General features: G+C 35.7%; 1 protein-coding gene across 6 annotated transcripts in view; it reads left to right on the forward strand.

Moving 5' to 3' along the window:
* The window catches only part of CNKSR2 (connector enhancer of kinase suppressor of Ras 2), a 286,090-nt gene that overhangs the window by 64,977 nt on the left and 200,649 nt on the right, over positions 1–20,464 (forward strand). For all 6 annotated transcript variants that reach the window (XM_086387243.1, XM_086387241.1, XM_086387240.1 and 3 more), the window contains exon 3: positions 7,575–7,777. In XM_086387243.1, the coding sequence (XP_086243369.1) occupies positions 7,575–7,777 (203 nt within the window). The remainder of the gene's footprint in view (positions 1–7,574; positions 7,778–20,464) is intronic.

Here is a 20,464-nt window from a genome sequence, read left to right on the forward strand (position 1 = left end):
TTTTCCAGTAAATATAAAGCAAATATTTGAGCAATGAATCCGGATGTATTTCTCTATGACATTATAAAATCAGAAGGTGAGAGCCCTCCCCAGCAAGCTGAGTTGATTGCAACAGCAGTTGTGCTGTTGGGAACGGGAAACTATGTTTTGTCTCTTCAAATCTGTAATGTCTCTACTGACACTTCTACTTTTTCCTACATCTATTGTATTTATTTCTTCTTTTAACAATTATATATTCATGCTCATACAGTGCTACCACAGAGAATACAAAGATGAAAAAGGCATAGTCTGTGCTCTTAAAATGTCTATAGTCCAGTAAAGAGGACAAGAGTAGTTAAAAGATAATATAGATTTAAAACAAAAAAAATCCCAGGGGAAAGCAGAATTAGATGATAAACACTACTGAGGGATCCAGGAAATGTAAGTGGGATCTGTATTGGGACTTGCAGGATAAGTAGGTGTTTGCCAGATAAAAAAGCTGGAGAAAAGTTATCTAGGCAGAAAAATATGTGTAAAGACAGAATTGTGAAAGAGTTTGAGATGTTCAGAGAAAAGGAAGAATTTTGATTTAGCTGCTGAAGAGTGGGAAGTGATGGCAAGAACGGCACTTTGCACTTTGTGTCACATTATAAATCTTTGCTTTGGTTTTTTGGTCCTCAGTGTGCTTTCTGCCTGGTGCTGGACACACAGAGGATATTAAATGGATGCTAGCTTACTGAATGAAGTTCTCTACCTTTCTCCAGAGAACTGTATAATTTTTTTCTCTTGCCAATACAGCCTCTGACTCTGAAATATAAGGAAGACACAGAGAAGTTACCAAATTTCATTGTTTCATTTAAGCAATGGAATATTTTTCTGCCTTGTTTTAAAATTAGTCCTGATGGGAAATAAATGTCATGGAAGCTAATGAAAATCAAAAGTATATTCAGTGACTTGTTCATTTATGTAACATAGATTTATTAAGCTCCATCTATATACTGTTTGTAAGGACTTCCCTGGTGGCTCAGATGATAAAGCGTCTGTCTACAATGCGGGAGACCCGGGTTCGATCACTGGGTTGGGAAGATCCCCTGGAGAAGGAAATGGCAACCCACTCCAGTACTATTGCCTGGAAAATCCCATGGACAGAGGAGCCTGGTAGGCTACAGTCCATGGGGTCGCAAAGAGTTGGATATGACTGAGCGACTTCACTTTCACTTTAATATACTGTTTGTACAATGTTATCTTAGAAAGAAAGAAGCTTTTCATGATTTGGAATTATATTAACTCTTTCAAGCTGTTATGCTATCATTTGATGTGCTTCAATAGAGAGCACCTTCTATTAACTAAAATAATAGAGCATATATATATAGTTTAATGTATAGTCCTCAATTTATGTTCTGACAATACAACTTGTATTGAGAAGTACAAGTGAATCATTTATGACAGGATAAGAACAGTTTTTATTTCATTCATGTACTTTTAATGTAATAGGTATTTTGCATGAAAAATTTGATGTCACTTGCTAGGATTTGTTTCTTTGCAGCATAATTGCTTGGTTCATTCATCTCAAAATAATTTATTTCTGAAACTATTTGTTAAAGCAATCCTTTTAGGACTCACTTGTATTTATAAAGTATTATAAAACTTAAACATGTATTACATGATGCATTCAGATTAAGAGCTCTGAAGAAAATAGCATTGACATTGTAAAATGCATTGTACTAATATTTTCAGTTAAGTGTGTAGTGAGAATTTGCCACTAGTGAGGGTATAGCCAACTTGACTTTCTAAAATGTTGTTTCTTTCTTTCATGTGCTTTTCCATGCATATAGTTGAGAGAACAGTAGAAACTTAGCACCAGTTCTTTAAGACTAGACTGGCTATGTTGAATCCTTGTGGAGTCACACCTGATTCCTGGCATGAATGTTGTTGGCCACATAGGTAACATAGGATAAAGAAAATAGCAAAGTACATTTCATGTCCAAGCTTTTGTTTAATTGATTTAGTCCTTTCTATACCAATAGTAATGCCTAGTTGTCCCATGCGTATCCAGTAAAAGCAAGCCTGCAGTGAATAAACCTGCATTTTAAAAATGTCAGGACAGTAACTCTCACCTGCATACCTTTGGCCAAAACAAAGAGGCAGTTCATTTACTTGTTGCTTCTTTACATGGTAGGCTGGGGAGTGTGATTTACTGGTGACATAGTGAGTCAGAACAAACCATCCATTTTCATGAAGGAAAAGGCAAAATGGTATCTGTGTTGTCAGTAATTGATTTTGAGCTACTTAGAATTGAGTTCTAATATGATAAAAATTAACTTGCAGGATCAACTAACCCACCTCTTTTGTTAAAGTAGTATCACATCAGATCAGATCAGTCGCTCAGTCGTGTCCAACTCTTTGTGACCCCATGAATCACAGCATGCCAGGCCTCCCTGTCCATCACCAACTCCCAGAGTTCACTGAGACTCATGTCCATTGAGTCAGTGATGCCATCCAGCCATCTCATCCTCTGTCGTCCCCTTCTCCTCCTGCCCCCAATCCATCCAAGAATCAGAGTCTTTTCAAATGAGTCAACCCTTCGCATGAGGTGGCCAGAGTACTGGAGTTTCAGCTTTAGCATCATTCCTTCCAAAGAAATCCCAGGGCTGATCTCCTTCAGAATGGACTGGTTGGATCTCCTTGCAGTCCAAGGGACTCTCAAGAGTCTTCTCCAACACCACAGTTCAAAAGCATCAATTCTTCAGCACTCAGCCTTCTTCACAGTCCAACTCTCACATGCATACATAACCACAGGAAAAACCATAGCCTTGACTAGACGAACCTTTGTTGGCAAAGTAATGTCTCTGCTTTTGAACATGCTATCTAGGTTGGTCATAACTTTCCTTCCAAGGAGTAAGCGTCTTTTAATTTCATGGCTGCAGTCACCATCTGTAGTGATTTTGGAGCCCAGAAAAATAAAGTCTGACACTGTTTCCACTGTTTCCCCATCTATTTACCATGAAGTGGTGGGACTGGATGCCATGATCTTCATTTTCTGAATGTTGAGCTTTAAGCCAACTTTTTCACTCTCCACTTTCACTTTCATCAAGAGGCTTTTGAGTTCCTCTTTACTTTCTGCCATAAGGTTGGTGTCATCTGCATATCTGAGGTTATTGATATTTCTCCCGGCAATCTTGATTCCAGCTTGTGTTTCTTCCAGTCCAGCGTTTCTCATGATGTACTCTGCATATAAGTTAAATAAGCAGGGTGACAATATGCAGCCTTGACGTACTCCTTTTCCTATTTGGAACCAGTCTGTTGTTCCATGTCCAGTTCTAACTGTTGCTTCCTGACCTGCATACAAATTTCTCAAGAGGCAGATCAGGTGGTCTGGTATTCCCATCTCTTTCAGAATTTTCCATAGTTTATTGTGATCCACACAGTCAAAAGCTTTGGCATAGTCAATAAAGCAGAAATAGATGTTTTTCTGGAACTCTCTTGCTTTTTCCATGATCCAGCGGACGTTGGCATTTTGATCTCTGGTTCCTCTGCCTTTTCTAAAACCAGCTTGAACATCAGGAAGTTCACGGTTCACCTATTGCTGAAGCCTGGGTTGGAGAATTTTGAGCATTACTTTACTAGCGTGTGAGATGAGTGCAATTGTGCGGTAGTTTGAGCATTCTTTGGCATTGCCTTTCTTTGGGATTGGAATGAAAACTGACCTTTTCCAGTCCTGTGGCCACTGCAGAGTTTTCCAAATTTGCTGGCATATTGAGTGCAGCACTTTCACAGCATCATCTTTCAGGATTTGGAATAGCTCCACTGAAATTCCATCACCTCCACTAGCTTTGTTCGTAGTGATGCTTTCTAAGGCCCACTTGACTTCACATTCCAGGATGTCTGGCTCTAGGTCAGTGATCACACCATCGTGATTATCTGGGTCGTGAAGATCTATTTTGTACAGTTCTTCTGTGTATTCTTGCCATCTCTTCTTAGTATCTTCTGCTTCTGTTAGGTCCATACCATTTCTGTCCTTTATCGAGCTCATCTTTGCATGAAATGTTCCTTTGGTATCTCTGATTTTCTTGAAGAGATCCCTAGTCTTTCCCATTCTGTTGTTTTCCTCTATTTCTTTGCATTGATCGCTGAAGAAGGCTTTCTTATCTCTTCTTGCTATTCTTTGGAACTCTGCATTCAGATGTTTATATCTTTCCAAAGAATTGATGCTTTTGAACTGTGGTGTTGGAGAAGACTCTTGAGAGTCCCTTGGACTGCAAGGAGATCCAACCAGTCCATTCTGAAGGAGATCAGCCCTGGGATTTCTTTGGAAGGAATGATGCTAAAGCTGAAACTCTAGTACTTTGGCCACCTCATGAGAAGAGTTGACTCATTGGAAAAGACTCTGATGCTGGGAGGGATTGGGGGCAGATGGAGAAGGGGACGACAGAGGATGATAGACAGTGTTATATACAGATAAGCTGCTAAACTATTTTTATAGTCCTCTAGAATTTCTTAAATGCTTTTGAATTATTGGTTTAACTAGTAATAGTTCAACTAGTTATATTTGTTAACTAAAATAACTTTTAAGAATTTCCTTCTCCATCTTCTACTATGCATATTTTGTCTGTTCTTGCTACTGGGTTACTCTGTTTCCCACATTTTTTATCTGAATTTCCTTCATAAAGGGTATTTCTTTAGTAGGCTTCCAACTTAGAAGACCTCTGTATCTTACCAGATTTTGTCCAGAAGATTTTTGGATTATCTTAATTCTTGAGCTGTATTTTTTTTTAATGTAATACTATCTTAAAGTTTGAAAGCTTCAAAGTAGTTGTACTTTGCCTACAGATTTTTATTTATGAGAGAATCTGTATTCTTTTAAAATCACTTTTACCATTTCTAATAAAATATTTGAGATGATTGTATATAAGGAGATAGTTTAAATGGATCTTTTGTGGGCACTAATGGCTATAGAGTTCAAGTTATGTTACCAGATCGATTAGGTTCCTCATTTTTAAACTACTTAAATTTGAGCTTCTCTGAGCAAATGCAAATATTTTCTCATTAAAATGATTAATATACAGAAATGAAAAAAGCAGACACTGTTGTACTTCAGGGAAAATGCTTTAACACAGAGAAAAACTTCTGATAATATTTTCAAGTACTTCAGAAGTTTCATTTTAAGTTTAGTTGATATAATTTTTTTTTTAGTCATTAGAGTATCTGTTCTAAGAGGATTTTCTTCATAACATACAGACATGCTGGATAAAATCTCCTAAATGTCTCACAAATAATTCATGCTCAGATGCAATAGAATTTGAATAGAATGTTGTTTTATTTGTGTAAACCAAACCTTTTAACTTGACAAGACTATTGCAGTTCAAATTTAACAGTGAATATTTAATATATTATGTGTGTGTGTGTTTTGAATCTATGGCTCTAAAACTTTTCTTTTAGTAAAACTATAAATTTTCAGCAAAGAACAGTCAGATTTTTATCATTATTAAATCTTTAGTGGTAACATACATAAGTTGGTATTAATGTTTATGCGTCCAAATCCTCTTCCCACTCCCTTTTTTATTTCTTTCCTTAAATTACCATAGAAAAAAATAAACCTAAATTGCATGTAAACTTAGGTACGCAATAATTGTTGACTTGATAATAGAGCTAAATCTGTTGTTATATTTGCTTCCCTTTTTCATTTTCCCTATTACTTTCTTCCATTTTGCTTCATTTGTTTCTCCTACCCTGCATGAACAGGAACAGATTAGTAGTGCAAAGGAGTGAGTGTAGAGGTATTCTCTCATAGGTGGCCTGGTAACTTACAGTCCCATTCTGATTTCTGTCTGCTCTAAGCTCTGAGCTCTTTAAAGCAAATCAAAAAGTCTCCCTCACTTTACTTAACTGTAAAAGGAAAGGCTAAATCAAAGTTAGAATTTGTTTGTGCCTCAGAGACTATCTAACATTCTTCAACTTTCATGATTTTCTATGTTAATAATACTTTTAATTTTACACATGAAAATAGTGTACATGTTGCCAAGTAGTTTGATCAAGGTCATCCTCTGATCAGGTTAACCGGCCTTTCCTAGAAGTGTTTTACAACTCACAATTACCTGTTTTAAAATTTAGTTGTAACTTGGGAAATCTTTCGCTGAAGTTTATTTGAGAGGATCCTACAATATGTCCCCATTGAATATGGTTTAAAAAAATTATTTGTATTTATTCATAGAAATCCTTCTTGGAATATTTGGGGTGAGATACTATATATTACTGTGGGCTCACCAGGTGGTGCTAGTGGTAAAGAACCCACCTGACAATGCAGGAGACATAAGAGATGCTCGTTTGATCCCTGGGTTGGGAAGATTCCCTGGAAGAGGGCATGGCAACTCACTCCAGTAGTCTTGCCTGCCTGGAGAATCCCATGGACAGAGCAGCCTGGCAGGCTGCAGTCCATAGGGTTGCAAAGAATCTGACACGACTGAAGTGACTTAGCACACATGCACTGTATATTACTAGAAATTGAAAACTGAGACCAAGGAAAAGAAGAACAATTATACTTACAAAAAAGTCATTATGATTTCTTTAGATGTGATTCATACTTGACTGAGCTAATGCAACCATGACAAAATTAAAAGTTTAGTTTTAAATTTTGTATTATAAAAAGGAGAAAGTGTATTGGTTCCCTAAGGATGCAGAGGTTTACTATGTATACCACCATATCATAAAAGAAACTTCCTATGTGAGTCATTATGAAGAGGACACAGAAGGAAAGTTATATTGTATATGATGTATTTTATTGTTGGGTTGTACTTACTTTGCTCGTTTTGGGGAAACATAATTTTTCCTACTGTCTACTTTCATGACTATCAGTTCAGTTCAGTTCAGTCGCTTAGTTGTGTCCGACTCCTTGCGACCCCATGAATCGCAGCACGCCAGGCCTCCCTGTCCATCACAAACTCCCGGAGTTCACTCAGACTCACGTCCATCGAGTCAGTGATGCCATCCAGCCATCTCATCCTCTGTCGTCCCCTTCTCTTCCTGCCCCCAATCCCTCCCAGCATCAGGGTCTTTTCCAGTGAGTCAACACTTCTCATGAGGTGGCCAAAGTACTGGAGTTTCAGCTTCAGCATCAGTCCTTCCAAACAACACCCAGGGCTGATCTCCTTTAGAATGGACTGGTTGGATCTCCTTGCAGTCCAAGGGACTCTCAAGAGTCTTCATGACTATACATATGCTAATAGAATAGATAATCAAAAATAATTGTTGATAATTATGAATTTCACAAGTAAATGAACTTAGGTTTGCTTAAAAAAGAAACTGCTTATGAGTTCTTATAATTTTTCTGTCTTGGGTGCCTTAGTTCCAAGATACTATGCCCTCATCTCTCCATGTTCATGTTAGTACTTACACATTTTATTGTAATTTGTTTATCTGATGTTTCCTCAAATCCTCATTTGACTATGAATTCTGCTAGGCCAGGAATCCTATCTTATTCATGTTTAACTCTTAATACTCGTTCCATTGCCTGTACATATAGTAAAGTACTCAGTAAATGTTGACTGAATAAAATATTGATTGTAAGTATATTTGTTTTCTCTCTTTTTATAATTCAGAATTATGGCTTGGAAACAGAAAATCTAAAAACTCTTTCTCACAAGTTGAATGCATCTGCCAAAAATCTACAGAACTTTATAACAGGGAGGAGAAGGAGTGGCCATTATGATGGGAGAACCAGTAGAAAATTGCCAAATGACTTTCTGACTTCAGTTGTGGATCTGATTGGAGCAGCCAAGAGTCTGCTTGCTTGGTTGGACAGGTAAAACCTTTTACATGTTTCATAAGTTATCCTCTTCAGACATCAGTTTGAATATAACATTATTTCATTTTCTTGTGAAAAGATTGCTTATTGATAAATTGATAAGTAGAAGAATATTAAGTAAAAAATATCTAATTATGATTTACCACAATATAGGCATTGTGATACTAATTATTTGCAAAATTTTATATTTGCAAGATTTTATATTCAACTGACTAGCTAATCAGTCATTAGTTCCTGACAGTTTTAAAATACATTTTCTGCTTTATAAGCAAAATCATTTTTGGCTATCACAAGATTTGTAATACTGCCTTGCTTTGTCTCCTGATTTTCTATGTGCTTTTCATTCATTGGTCATATTTAAAGAAGCAAACATCAACATTCTATTTATTGTTTTAAACAGGTAATTAGACACTGACATTTTCATAGTGTGCATTGTATGTCTCATTACGTTTGCTTTATCCATTCTATATTATTATTCACATTGCACAGTCAATTTTGGATATTACAGACACAATTTTGGTCCTTTTTTTGCTAGTTTAGTTAATTTCATTTGTTTTGAACACATAAAATAACATAAAAGTTTTCATAATATAAAATGAAAAAGGTTGTTAAAATTATATATGTGATTAAACATTTTAATTGTGAAACATTACAAGTATTAAAACTAAAGTTTTCGTTTTTGAAAATTTTTTCTGAGGGACATAAGAATGTTAGTTGCTCAAACTCTTAGTGACCCCATGGACTATAATCCACCAGGATGTATACTATGTTATAATGGTTAAATAATCAAAAAAATATTTTGTCTGAGAAACTCTGATATATAGAAGTTTACTAGAATTTTTTCTTGAATAAATGTCAGTAGGATTTCCATACATGTACAGATATATATGAGCTTTCCTGGTGGCTCAGTGGTAAAGATTCCACCTGCCAATGCAGGAGATGCAAGAGACGTGGGTTTGATCCTGGGTTTGGGAAGATCCCTTAAAGAAGGAAATGGTAACCCACTCCAGTGTTCTTGCCTGGAAGATTCCATGGATAGAGGAGCCCAGCTAGCTACAGTCCATGGGGTCATAAAGAGTCAGACATGACTTAGTGACTGATCACGCATGCACATATGTATATACATATATACACAGTGACCCTTGAATAGCATGAGTTTGGAGTGCATGGGTCTACTTAAATATAGTTGTTTGTTTGTTTCAATCAATATTCATTACAGTACTACACGTCATAATCGTCCGTTGAATGAGTCTGTGAATATGGGCTGAGTATAAAGTTACACATGAATTTTCAACTGTGCAGGGTTGAGACTCCTAACCCTCTTGTTGTTTGAAGTTCAACTGTATTATATTTTTTCCTTTTTTTAAACTATAATACTTTATATTAAAAATAAAGTGTTTTTATGTCTAATGTAAAAGTTAAGATAATTTTACTTATTTCTATAATGTCTAAGTTTATATATATATATTACTAATAATATATCACGAAGTTGAAAGTGTTAGTCTCTTAGTCGTGTCCGACTCTTTGAAGCCCCATGGACTGGAGCCCACCAGGCTTCTCTGTGCATGGAATTCTCTAGGCAAGAATATTGGAGTGGGTTGCCATTCCCTTCTCCAAACATATAACATGATAATACTAAATCCAGATCTGAACAGTAGGCTGTATATTGTTAGCTTTTTGGATAATTAATTGGTAGACAGCATATTTCTCTTATGACACCATTAAATTCTTTAAATTGTTTAACCCACATTTATCAATTGTATGAATTGTCATTTAAACATAGATTCTATAAGTTGTATAATGATCAATAAGTAAATATATTTAAACTATAGCTTATCCTTAAGTAATGTAATATACTTGTTTCAAGAAGCTTCTCAGTAATTGGGAAACTTACAGAAAATATATTTGATTTTTAGTTATATCTTCTTATATCACCTATCCTATATTATAAATTTGTGAAGCCTTTATATTTTATTCAGTAAATTTCATTATTTTCTTTTTACATTAGTACTTATGAAATAAATAAATAGAATGATTAGAGAATGTGTTTACTTCTTAATGGCAGGTAATGTTTATAAAGTCACATAATGGCTTCTAGAACATTATATAATAATTTCTGAAATTCCATTGTATTATATAATTTATTATGGTTGCATTATTTGTATCATCTAAGACCACATCCTTAGTAAATGCTAGTTTATCTGCAAACATACATGAGCATACACACACACATACATAGTAATTTATACAATCAGTGGTGTTTTGTGTTGTTTCATAGGAAAAAAAAATGTGAGAAAAAGCTTGAAGGAAATAAATTAATTCATCTGTTAGTCTTCCATTGCTGCAAAGGTTCTCATAATCCTTATTTTGAATTATATAATACTACAGTGATAATTAAATCAAAGGCCATTTAACATTTTGGCCATAAAAATGAAATATATACTTTGAAGAAACAGACAACTTTGTGATAACCTCAAAAATCTTCTGACTAGACTATAAATTGAAAAAAGAAACTTAAGTTTATATTTTGAAGATTTTTCTGAGGAAAGTTTAGCTCCAGGCTGGCTTGCCTATAATGATTATGCTTTAACAGATTAAGTTTTAAAAGGGAAAGAAGAAGAACAAAAATAATTCTTTGTCATTTTAAGGTATTTGGTCTTTATGCTGAAGGCATATAGTTAGCTGTTTAGAATCACTGTTGTTTTCAGACCTGTGAATTTGGATGATGACTTGGGCTATAGTGTTGGGAAATATTAGGTGAAGAATAAGGCTAAAAGAAGTGAAACCAGTTAAGAGGTTGTTTTAGGAGTATTTGTCCCTTGTTATCTGCCCAGGAGTTAGTTCCAGGACCCCTCAGATACCAAAATTCGAGGATTCTCAAGTCCCTTATATAAAATGACATAGTATTTGTATAAAACCTATGCACATCCTCCTTTATGTTTTAAATCATTGGTAGATTACTTATAATACCTAATACATGCTATGTACATAACTGCCCTTGTGCAACAAACTCAAATTTTACTCTTTGGAGCTCTCTGCAATCTTTTTTTCCCAAATATTTTGAATCAAGTTTGGCTGCACCCATAGATATGGAACTTGCCAATATGGAGTGCCAACTCTAATCATGCTATTGCTACTATTAGTGATTCTGATACTACCAGCCACATTCACTTAAAGCAAACCTAGGAGAGTTGTCTTCATTTTGCAGATAGGAAAAATACAACATTCAGAGGCAAAAGTTAAGTTAAAAACCAAATAGGAAGTAAGTGGTGGAGCCAGGATTCATTCCAGTCATCTGACCACAGAGTTGATTCTCTGCACTGCTTGCTATTGACTGAGATATTTAATTGGAGAAGCAGGAATGGGGATAGAAGAATATTAGAGACAGATATAGAGACTAAGGAAAAGGGAGACATCTAGGGTGAATAAAGGTATCTGACTTGGCTCATCCAGTGGATGGTGAAGCCATTATCAAAATAGGAGGAACGAGTTATGGTGGAGGACAAGTGCTGAGTGTTGGCCATGATTGTGAAAAGTTCTTTAGAATATTGCTACTCAGAAAAGATACATGGTGGATAGAGATTTGGGAATCATTAAACTATGGGTGATAGTCCTAAATATATTAATATGGTGGTGTAAGGAGATTTTTGCACAAGCTGGAATCAAGATTGCCGGGAAAAATATCAATAACCTCAGATATGCAGATGACACCACCCTTATGGCAGAAAGTGAAGAGGAACTAAAAAGCCTCTTGATGAAAGTGAAAGAGGAGAGTGAAAAAGTTGGCTTAAAGCTCAACATTCAGAAAACTAAGATCACGGCATCTGGTCCCATCATTTCATAGGTAATAGATGGGGAAACAGTGGAAACAGTGTCAGACTTTATTTGGGGGCTCCAAAATCACTGCAGATGGTGATTGCAGCCATGAAATTAAAAGACACTCACTCCTTGGAAGGAAAGTTATGACCAACCTAGATAGCATATTCAAAAGCAGAGACGTTACTTTGCTGACAAAGGTCCATCTAGTCAAGGCTATGGTTTTTCCAGTAGTCATGTATGGATGTGAGTTGGACTGTGAAGAAAGCTGAGCACCGAAGAATTGATGCTTTTGAACTGTGGTGTTGGAGAAGACTCTTGAGAGTCCCTTGGACTGCAAGGAGATCCAACCAGTCCATTCTGAAGGAGATCAGTCCTGGGTGTTCTTTGGAAAAAATGATGCAAAAGCTGAAACTCTAGTACTTTGGCCACCTCATGTGAAGAGTTGACTCATTGGAAAAGACTCTGATGCTGGGAGGGATTGGGGGCAGGAGGAGAAGGGGATGACAGAGGATGAGCTGGATAGCATCACCGACTCGATGGAGGTGAGTTTGAGTGAACTCCGGGAGTTGGTGATGGACAGGGAGGCCTAGCATGGTATGATTCATGGGGTCACAGAGTCGGACACAACTGAGCGACTGAACTGAACTGAAGGTGATTTTTAGAATGAATTCCTCTTTTTCTGTTATATTTGTTTTCCATAACACTTAAACCCTTCTAACATTCTATATAATTTGCCTATGTGTTAGTCTTGTTTTTATCTGACAACTCTACACATGATGTATGCTTCAAGAGAGCAGGGATTTTCATCTGCTTTGTTCACTGCAGTCACAGTTATCTGGAAGAGTTCTTGGCCTATAGTAGGTACTCAATGAAGTTTTTTGAGTGAACGAAGCGAACTGAGATAAGGAATGACTGCTGCAGACCACCACCAATTGAAGGATGATTAGAAGTTCAGCTTATGGGGAAAAAATAAGAAGGTATAACCAGAGACTCCATAGGCTAGAATTTGTTGAGAGTGGTGTCATGGGAGCAAAAGGAGGAAAGAGTTTTTTTGGTATATTTGGGGAGAGGGAGTGTTGATATTTTTGTATTTTTCCTAACTTTATTGAGATACAAGTGATGTATAACATTGTATAAGTTTAAGCTGTACAATGTGATGATTTGATACACATACATGTTGCAAAATGCTTACCACAATAAGATTAGTTAATATAATTTATAAGCTCACATAATTACCTTTTTTGTGTATGTGGTGAGAACGTTTAAGATGGGAATAAAGAGTTTTAGGGAAAAAGTGAAGTGGTTGATAAGGTCAAATGCTGCTGACAGTTTAGGCAGGGTAAGACTGAAAGTATGTGGTAAATTAGGGAATCAGGATATATATAATCTTACAAGCAACAGTTTAGTCTTTTTATTTAGAATTAATGAAAGCTGGAATTCATGGGTTGATTGTGAGTTAAATGTAAGTGATAACTCTGAAGAAATTTTTCTGCGAAATGGTTAGTAGTTCAGGATAGTTTTGCATAATATCAGACTTTGACTTTTCATAGACTCAAGTCTTTTAGAGGTATTGGCAAGGAGAAAAGGCAAATGATGAGTGCAAGAAGGAAATGCCAACCCACTCCAGTATTCTTGGCTGGGAAGTCCTGTGGATAGAGGAGCCTGGTGGTCTGTAATCCTTGGGGTCACAAAAGAGTCAGACATGATGTAGCAACTAAACAACTTCTGTATTTGGGAACTTGACTTTGCTTCTCCACTGCCATAAAAGTAAAGTGAAAAGTGAAAGTCGCTCAGTCACGTCCAACTCTTCGCGACCCCATGAATAATAGCCTGCCAGACTCCTCTGTCTATGGAATTCTTCAGGCAAGAACACTGGAGTGGATAGCATTTCCCTTCTTCATGGGATCTTCCCAATCCAGGGATCAAACCCAGGTCTCCCGCATTGTAGGTAGATTCTTCACCATCTGAGCCACCAGGGAAGCCCAATACAAATTTCGAAAGGTTCCAAAGTCAAATATAAATGTAATAGGATTTTATCTGTAACTGTGCCAGGTAAAATATTTACACTGTTTGTTTTCCTGACAAGTAGCCCGGGAAAGTTTTCCTGACTTTTATTAGAGATTGTTAACAGATGTGTATTTAGGTTATATTTTTATTCCTTTCAAAGAAAAAATGTCTTCTAGGTAGTAGCTAGAGCACAACACAACACTCCACATGTCCTCTTGTTTCAGGGTATCCTACAAACTACACCAAAAGCTAGACACATTAATCAACACTAGAAAAGCCAAAAGAGCCGTATTCTCCATGACTGCTGTTGTGAATCCCTGCCAAAACTCATCATGAAATAGTATAAAAGACCGAGGGGCTAATAAGAAAGAGATGAGTTTCAGTTCTGCCTAATATTGAACCTTAACCTATGTTTTTCTTTCTAGAATAAGGATGTAAGATCTGGAGAATTTGAAGTTCTCTTATAAGCACTAATAGTCTGTAAATCATTGACCTTGTTCACCAAAGTGATATGAAAAATATATTCATCTTATTTCCCTTTACATAATTTGAAAGAACAAAATACTAACAAAATTTGTTAGTGATTTGTAAAATCATGATTTAACTATCTCTTCTCTGATTTAGTTCATATTAAGTTCTAGACCCAAACTGATCTGTTTTTGTGCTTTGTTTATATAAGGTAAGAATGTATCTTGTCTTTTTTATTTTCGTTTTGAAGAATTTAGAGCTTAAGTACTTAATTATAAAAGTTCCATAGAAATTATATTGACTTGTCATTGTAGATTAATTTGGAGGGTTTGAAATGGTCACTGCAATCAAATACTGCCAAGCATTGGACTTTAAACTTGGTTTATTCCTCTGATATATATAATGCTCTGGTTGAAAAATAAATTCTCTCAGTTGAGTATGGTTATTTTGATGCTAAGCAACTGGCTTAATTTTTAAAATTTGACTTTTGGCATTACACCTGTTTTACATTTTGAGGTGAACTTTCATGCACAGCAATATGATGACATTATTGCAATTTTTATTTTATGTCACTTGAAGGAGAAGAAAGGAAAAGAAAAAATAGGAAAAAAATCTTTAGTTCCATACTGAACTAGATGCTTTGCATGTATTGACTCACTGAGTTCTCACAGAACAGATATCATTATCACCATTTTACATATGAAACATGAAGTAACTTGCCTAAAGTTATTCACGAGTGTGAAAATTATCATTTGAATCTATGTTTGTTGTAATACAAAAGCCCTTCTGGTTTCACTTTTATCTTGTTCCTTTGTTATACTACATTTCCTTTTGAATGTGGACTGATTCTTCAGAATTTTGAGGAAGTAATTCTTTGGAATGCAGCATATATAAACATATATTTGTACTTGGGTGTTTCTCTTCAAATGCTAAAGAAGAATACCACTTTTCTGTTTCTGGCCTTGATACTTCAAAGTGCTATGTAAAATTTTGTTTCTAGAAAGTTTATTTCTCATTCTACTTTGAAGACATCAATGAGATATTTTAATATCACTGAAAGAATGCTAGGGGAGATGTTTACAAATCACAAAACCCGCAATTTCAGTGGAGCTTCTATTTAAATAATATTTAAAATGTTTGAAATAAACAACACTTATTTTAAAAAAACAGCTCCTAACATTTCTTAAATAAAATCTAAGGCTAACAAAATCCTTTTTTTTCCTTCTTATTTTAAATAGCAACGAATAAAACAACAGACTTTCCCAGAGGAAAAACCTCAGATAGGAATCACAGTTGGTTAATATTTTTATTGTTTATTTTCAATTCATGGTTTACTTGTCTATTTTTAACGTACGTCCTGCTATTTTTCACACCTCATCTTTCTTGCAGTTTTATATGGCTTTGCCAAAATGAATCTATACTTTGAGGTTTACAGATCAATTTATGTTCTATGTTGTGCCATAACCTTATTAAAAATGTTCAAAAGTATTATTTATAGAAAAAGTTTATTTTACTATTTATAGTGAAAGTTTAATCTTTTCTCTCATTTTTAGCATTAATACCTATTTCTAATTGTTTCTACATTTTAGGACCATTCTGTTTTGAAGGGATCAATGCGATATCTTTATATCATTGAAAACCTTTTAAATATTTAAGGCATAAAGGTTGGGATGCTAAGGAAAGAAATGTATTCTTTGAAATCTTTTCCTTTATCTAAGAAAGTGGTTGAACTAATTTCTTCTTTCATGATAAGGAAATATAGGACAAAAGTTATTTCTATACTAGGGAAAAATTATAGAGGCAGAGAAAACTACCCCAAACACTACCAGATGCTTGTTGTTTGGTCTTATTTCCTCTTGTGTGCTCACTGCTCCCACTTGGCACCTCTTGTTCCAGAAATGAGCAGTGATGTTAGCAAGGCTGCTGTTCACACACTGCCCCTCAGGCTCAGCAATGTCAACCTGAGAAATATTAAGGCCTTTCAGATTTCTTGATTAACTCTTAGCTTTTCTTATTAGCTTCTAATTTGTTTAGGATTTCTGAAACATTAATAACCTTTCCATAAATGCTTTTGTTTGAGAAGAATGTACAACAAGTAAGTTTTTTATAGTATCAATAACTTTTTTGTTAGAAGTATAAGCATTATATTATCCATTAGATTTGAGGATAGTTGCGTATTTTAAGATCTATGTAGGATAGTTTCTGTAATGGCCATTTATTAATGAGTCAAGGATTTTATCTTTTTTAAAAAACTTTTAACTTTTGGCATCAAAAAGTTTTCATGCCATGAACTTAATTTCCTTTAAGTCAGCCACTTATTTTTTTCTAAGTAGCCTGAGCTCTAACTTGGGGTTTTTTGAGACTGAGAAACAAATTCCTCTCATAATTTTGTTTTCAAACTGATCGTGTTCAGCGATTCTGTAATGATACATTTCTTTATCTCATTAAGTCATGATGAGCTTATCTCATCTTGATGACTTATCTCATAAGTCATCTTTGGTAACTCACGAAGATTGGAACCTGTCAGCCTTCTTTTATTTATGTATGTGTATAGCCAAGATCATAATACCAAATATTAATATATGCTAGCTAAGAATGGTTGTCAGTATAGTTGTATGTGATTTACCTTTAAAATGAAAACGTTAGGGGGATTCACTACAAGATAAAATTTATGTTTTCCTTGCTATATGTTTAGATTTTTTTCCCATTTTTTTTGGACACTTAATCTTGAGTGAGAAACTGGTCCTACTTGAAATGTGAAGGATCAGGAAAGTGGAAAACACACCTTAGAGTTCAGTTTGCTACAGGCATTCAGTTATCAAATAGATTTTTCTTTTGGTACATTTTAAAGATCAAATGAGTATTTTTTTTTAAGAATTTATAGGGAAAATCATGCTGTACTTCATCACTTCTGAATGAAGTTTTAGATTTTATTAACAGTCTTTGACCTTTGTAAAACTAGGAACCCAAGCTCTTTCTAATCATGCCAGAAGCATTTTGAATTCTTAATTAAAATGCCAATTTTTATGCTTCAGTGCAGCAAAAATGGTCTTGGGTGGTATTTTTAAATGATGTTTTCCTAGAAGTACTTTTATCTTACATCATTAAAAAATAGTTTTATTGAGGCCTAATTTACATTCTATAAAATTTATCCCCTTTAATGAGTTTTAATAAATTTAGATGTAGCTATGCAATGATTTCTACAATCACATTTTAGAAAATTTCCATCAGTATAGATTTGTTTAAAACTGGATCCTGCTTACAATTAAAGAGGTTAATTTTTTTTTAACAGAGAACACAGATTAATTAATTGCATATATTTTGCTCTAATTAACATTATTTGAATTCTTAATGATTCCTTAAGTTTTGGTAAATTTTGTTGGAAAAATATACTGTTTTGAAATAGTAATAAGCAGTAGTGGAACACAGCACAAAATAGACTGTGATATATAGAATCATTTAGAAAGCAATATGTTAAAACTCCTGGAGAAAGAAGGCTTCCCCTGTGGCTCATTTGGTAGAGAATCCACCTGCAATGCGGGAAACCTGGGTTCAATCCCTGGGTTGGGGAGATCCCCTGGAGAAGGGAAAGGCTACCCACTCCAGTGTTCTGGCCTGGAGAATTCCATAGACTGTATAGTCCATGAAGTACAAAGAGTCGGACATGACTGAGTAACTTCACTTTCACTGGAAAAAGGGTCATTAAATAAATGGAATTGGGGCACTTGATTAAGCCTTTCTAAAATAAATTATGATGGAGCACTACCTGTTCACTAAAGTAATTTTAGGTATATTATTTATTTAAGCGAGAAGCATTAGTTCATAAGGAAACTGGAGAAAATATAGACAAAATGATTTCCAGATGTAGACTTATTGTTTTAAAATGTGCAATAAAATACAAAGAAATATATTGTTTGATTATATAATATCGAAAAAAATGATTAGTATAAGATAGAAGACAAACTGGAAAAATACTTGTAGCAAACAGTTTTGAGAAATGTAGGGTTAATGTGTACTATGTGAATATTACATTTAAATTAAAATATAAAGCACCAAAGTGCAGTAGATGAGCCTATCAGAACAGATCACATCAGTCGCTCAGTCGTGTCCGACTCTTTCCCACCCCGTGAATCGCAGCACTCCAGGCCTCCCTGTCCATCACCAACTCCCAGAGTTCTCTGAGACTCATGTCCATCGAGTCAGTGATGCCATCCAGCAATCTCATCCTCTGTCGTCCCCTTCTCCTCTTGCCCCCAATCCCTCTCAGCATCAGAGTCTTTTCCAATGAGTCAACTCTTCGCATGAGGTGGCCAAACTACTGGAGTTTCAGCTTTAGCATCATTCCTTCCAAAGAAATCCCAGGGCTGATCTCCTTCAGAATGGACTGGTTGGATCTCCTTGCAGTCCAAGGGACTCTCAAGAGTCTTCTCCAACACCACAGTTCAAAAGCATCAATTCTTCAGCACTCAGCCTTCTTCACAGTCCAACTCTCACATCCATACGTGACCACTGGAAAAACCATAGCCTTGACTAGATGGACCTTTGTTGGCAAAGTAATGTCTCTGCTTTTGAATATGATATCTAGGTTGGTCATAACTTTCCTTCCAAGGAGTAAGCGTCTTTTAATTTCATGGCTGCAGTCACCATCTGCAGTGATTTTGGAGCCCCCAAAAGTAAAGTCTGACACTGTTTCCACTGTTTCCCCATCTATTTCCCATGAAGTGATGGGACCAGATGCCATGATCTTTGTTTTCTGAATGTTGAGCTTTAAGCCAACCTTTTCACTCTCCACTTTCACTTTCATCAAGAGGCTTTTGAGTTCCTCTTCACTTTCTGCCATAAGGGTGGTGTCATCTGCGTATCTGAAGTTATTGATATTTCTCCTGGCAATCTTGATTCCAGCTTGTGTTTCTTCCAGTCCAGCGTTTCTCATGATGTCCTCTGCATATAAGTTAAATAAGCAGGGTGACAATATATAGCCTTGACGTACTCCTTTTCCTATTTGGAACCAGTCTGTTGTTCCATGTCCAGTTCTAACTGTTGCTTCCTGACCTGCATACAAATTTCTCAAGAGTCAGGTCAAGTGGTCTGGTATTCCCATCTCTTTCAGGATTTTCCACAGTTTATTGTGATCCACACAGTCAAAGGCTTTGGCATAGTCAATAAAGCAGAAATAGATGTTTTTCTGGAACTCTCTTGCTTTTTCCATGATCCAGCGGACGTTGGCAATTTGATCTCTGGTTCCTCTGCCTTTTCTAAAACCAGCTTGAACATCAGGAAGTTCACGGTTCACCTATTGCTGAAGCCTGGCTTAGAGAATTTTGAGCATTACTTTACTAGCGTGTGAGATGAGTGCAACTGTGTGGTAGTTTGAGCATTCTTTGGCATTGCCTTTCTTTGGGATTGGAATGAAAACTGACCTTTTCCAGTCCTGTGGCCACTGCTGAGTTTTCCACATTTGCTGACATATTGAGTGCAGCACTTTCACAGCATCATCTTTCAGGATTTGAAATAGCTCAACTGGAATTCTGTCACCTCCACTAGCTTTGTTCGTAGTGATGCTTTCTAAGGCCCACTTGACTTCACATTCCAGGATGTCTGGCTCTAGGTCAGTGATCACACCATCGTGATTATCTGGGTCGTGAAGATCTATTTTGTACAGTTCTTCTGTGTATTCTTGCCATCTCTTCTTAGTATCTTCTGCTTCTGTTAGGTCCATACCATTTCTTTCCTTTATCGAGCCCATCTTTGCATGAAATGTTCCTTTGGTATCTCTGATTTTCTTGAAGAGATCCCTAGTCTTTCCCATTCTGTTGTTTCCCTCTATTTGTTTGCATTGATCGCTGAAGAAGGCTTTCTTATCTCTTCTTGCTATTCTTTGGAACTCTACATTCACATGTTTATATCTTTCCTTTTCTCCTTTGCTTTTTCTTCTAGTAAACAATTTAAAAAAGAAGAGACAGGGATTCCTTGATGGTCCAGTGATTAAGATTTTGCCTTCTAATGCAGGGGGTGAGGGTTCTATCCCTGATCAGAGAGCTAAGATTCCCGCATGTCTTGGAGCCAAAAAATCAAAACATAAAACAGAAGAAATATTGCAACAAATCGAGACATTAAAAGTAGTCCACATTAAAAAAGAAGAGAAAGAAACAAACTTCTAAGTTGTATAATATCAAGCAACAATTTCAAAGTACCTGAAGCAAAAACTGTCAGAACTAAAAGAAGAAATAGATAAATCCACAATTACAATTGGATACTTCATCTCCTCTCTCAAAACAGAACATAATGATTAGAAGAGCTGAGCACCACCACATAACAAGATATAATTGACATTTTTAGAGCATTTCATTCAACAAATATATAATACAATTTCTTTTCAAGTGTCCATGG

This window comes from Bos grunniens, chromosome X, assembly GCF_055505025.1.
Source record: "Bos grunniens cultivar Pamir isolate PY7600 chromosome X, Bosgru_T2T1.0, whole genome shotgun sequence".
Taxonomy (NCBI): Eukaryota; Metazoa; Chordata; class Mammalia; order Artiodactyla; family Bovidae; genus Bos; species Bos grunniens.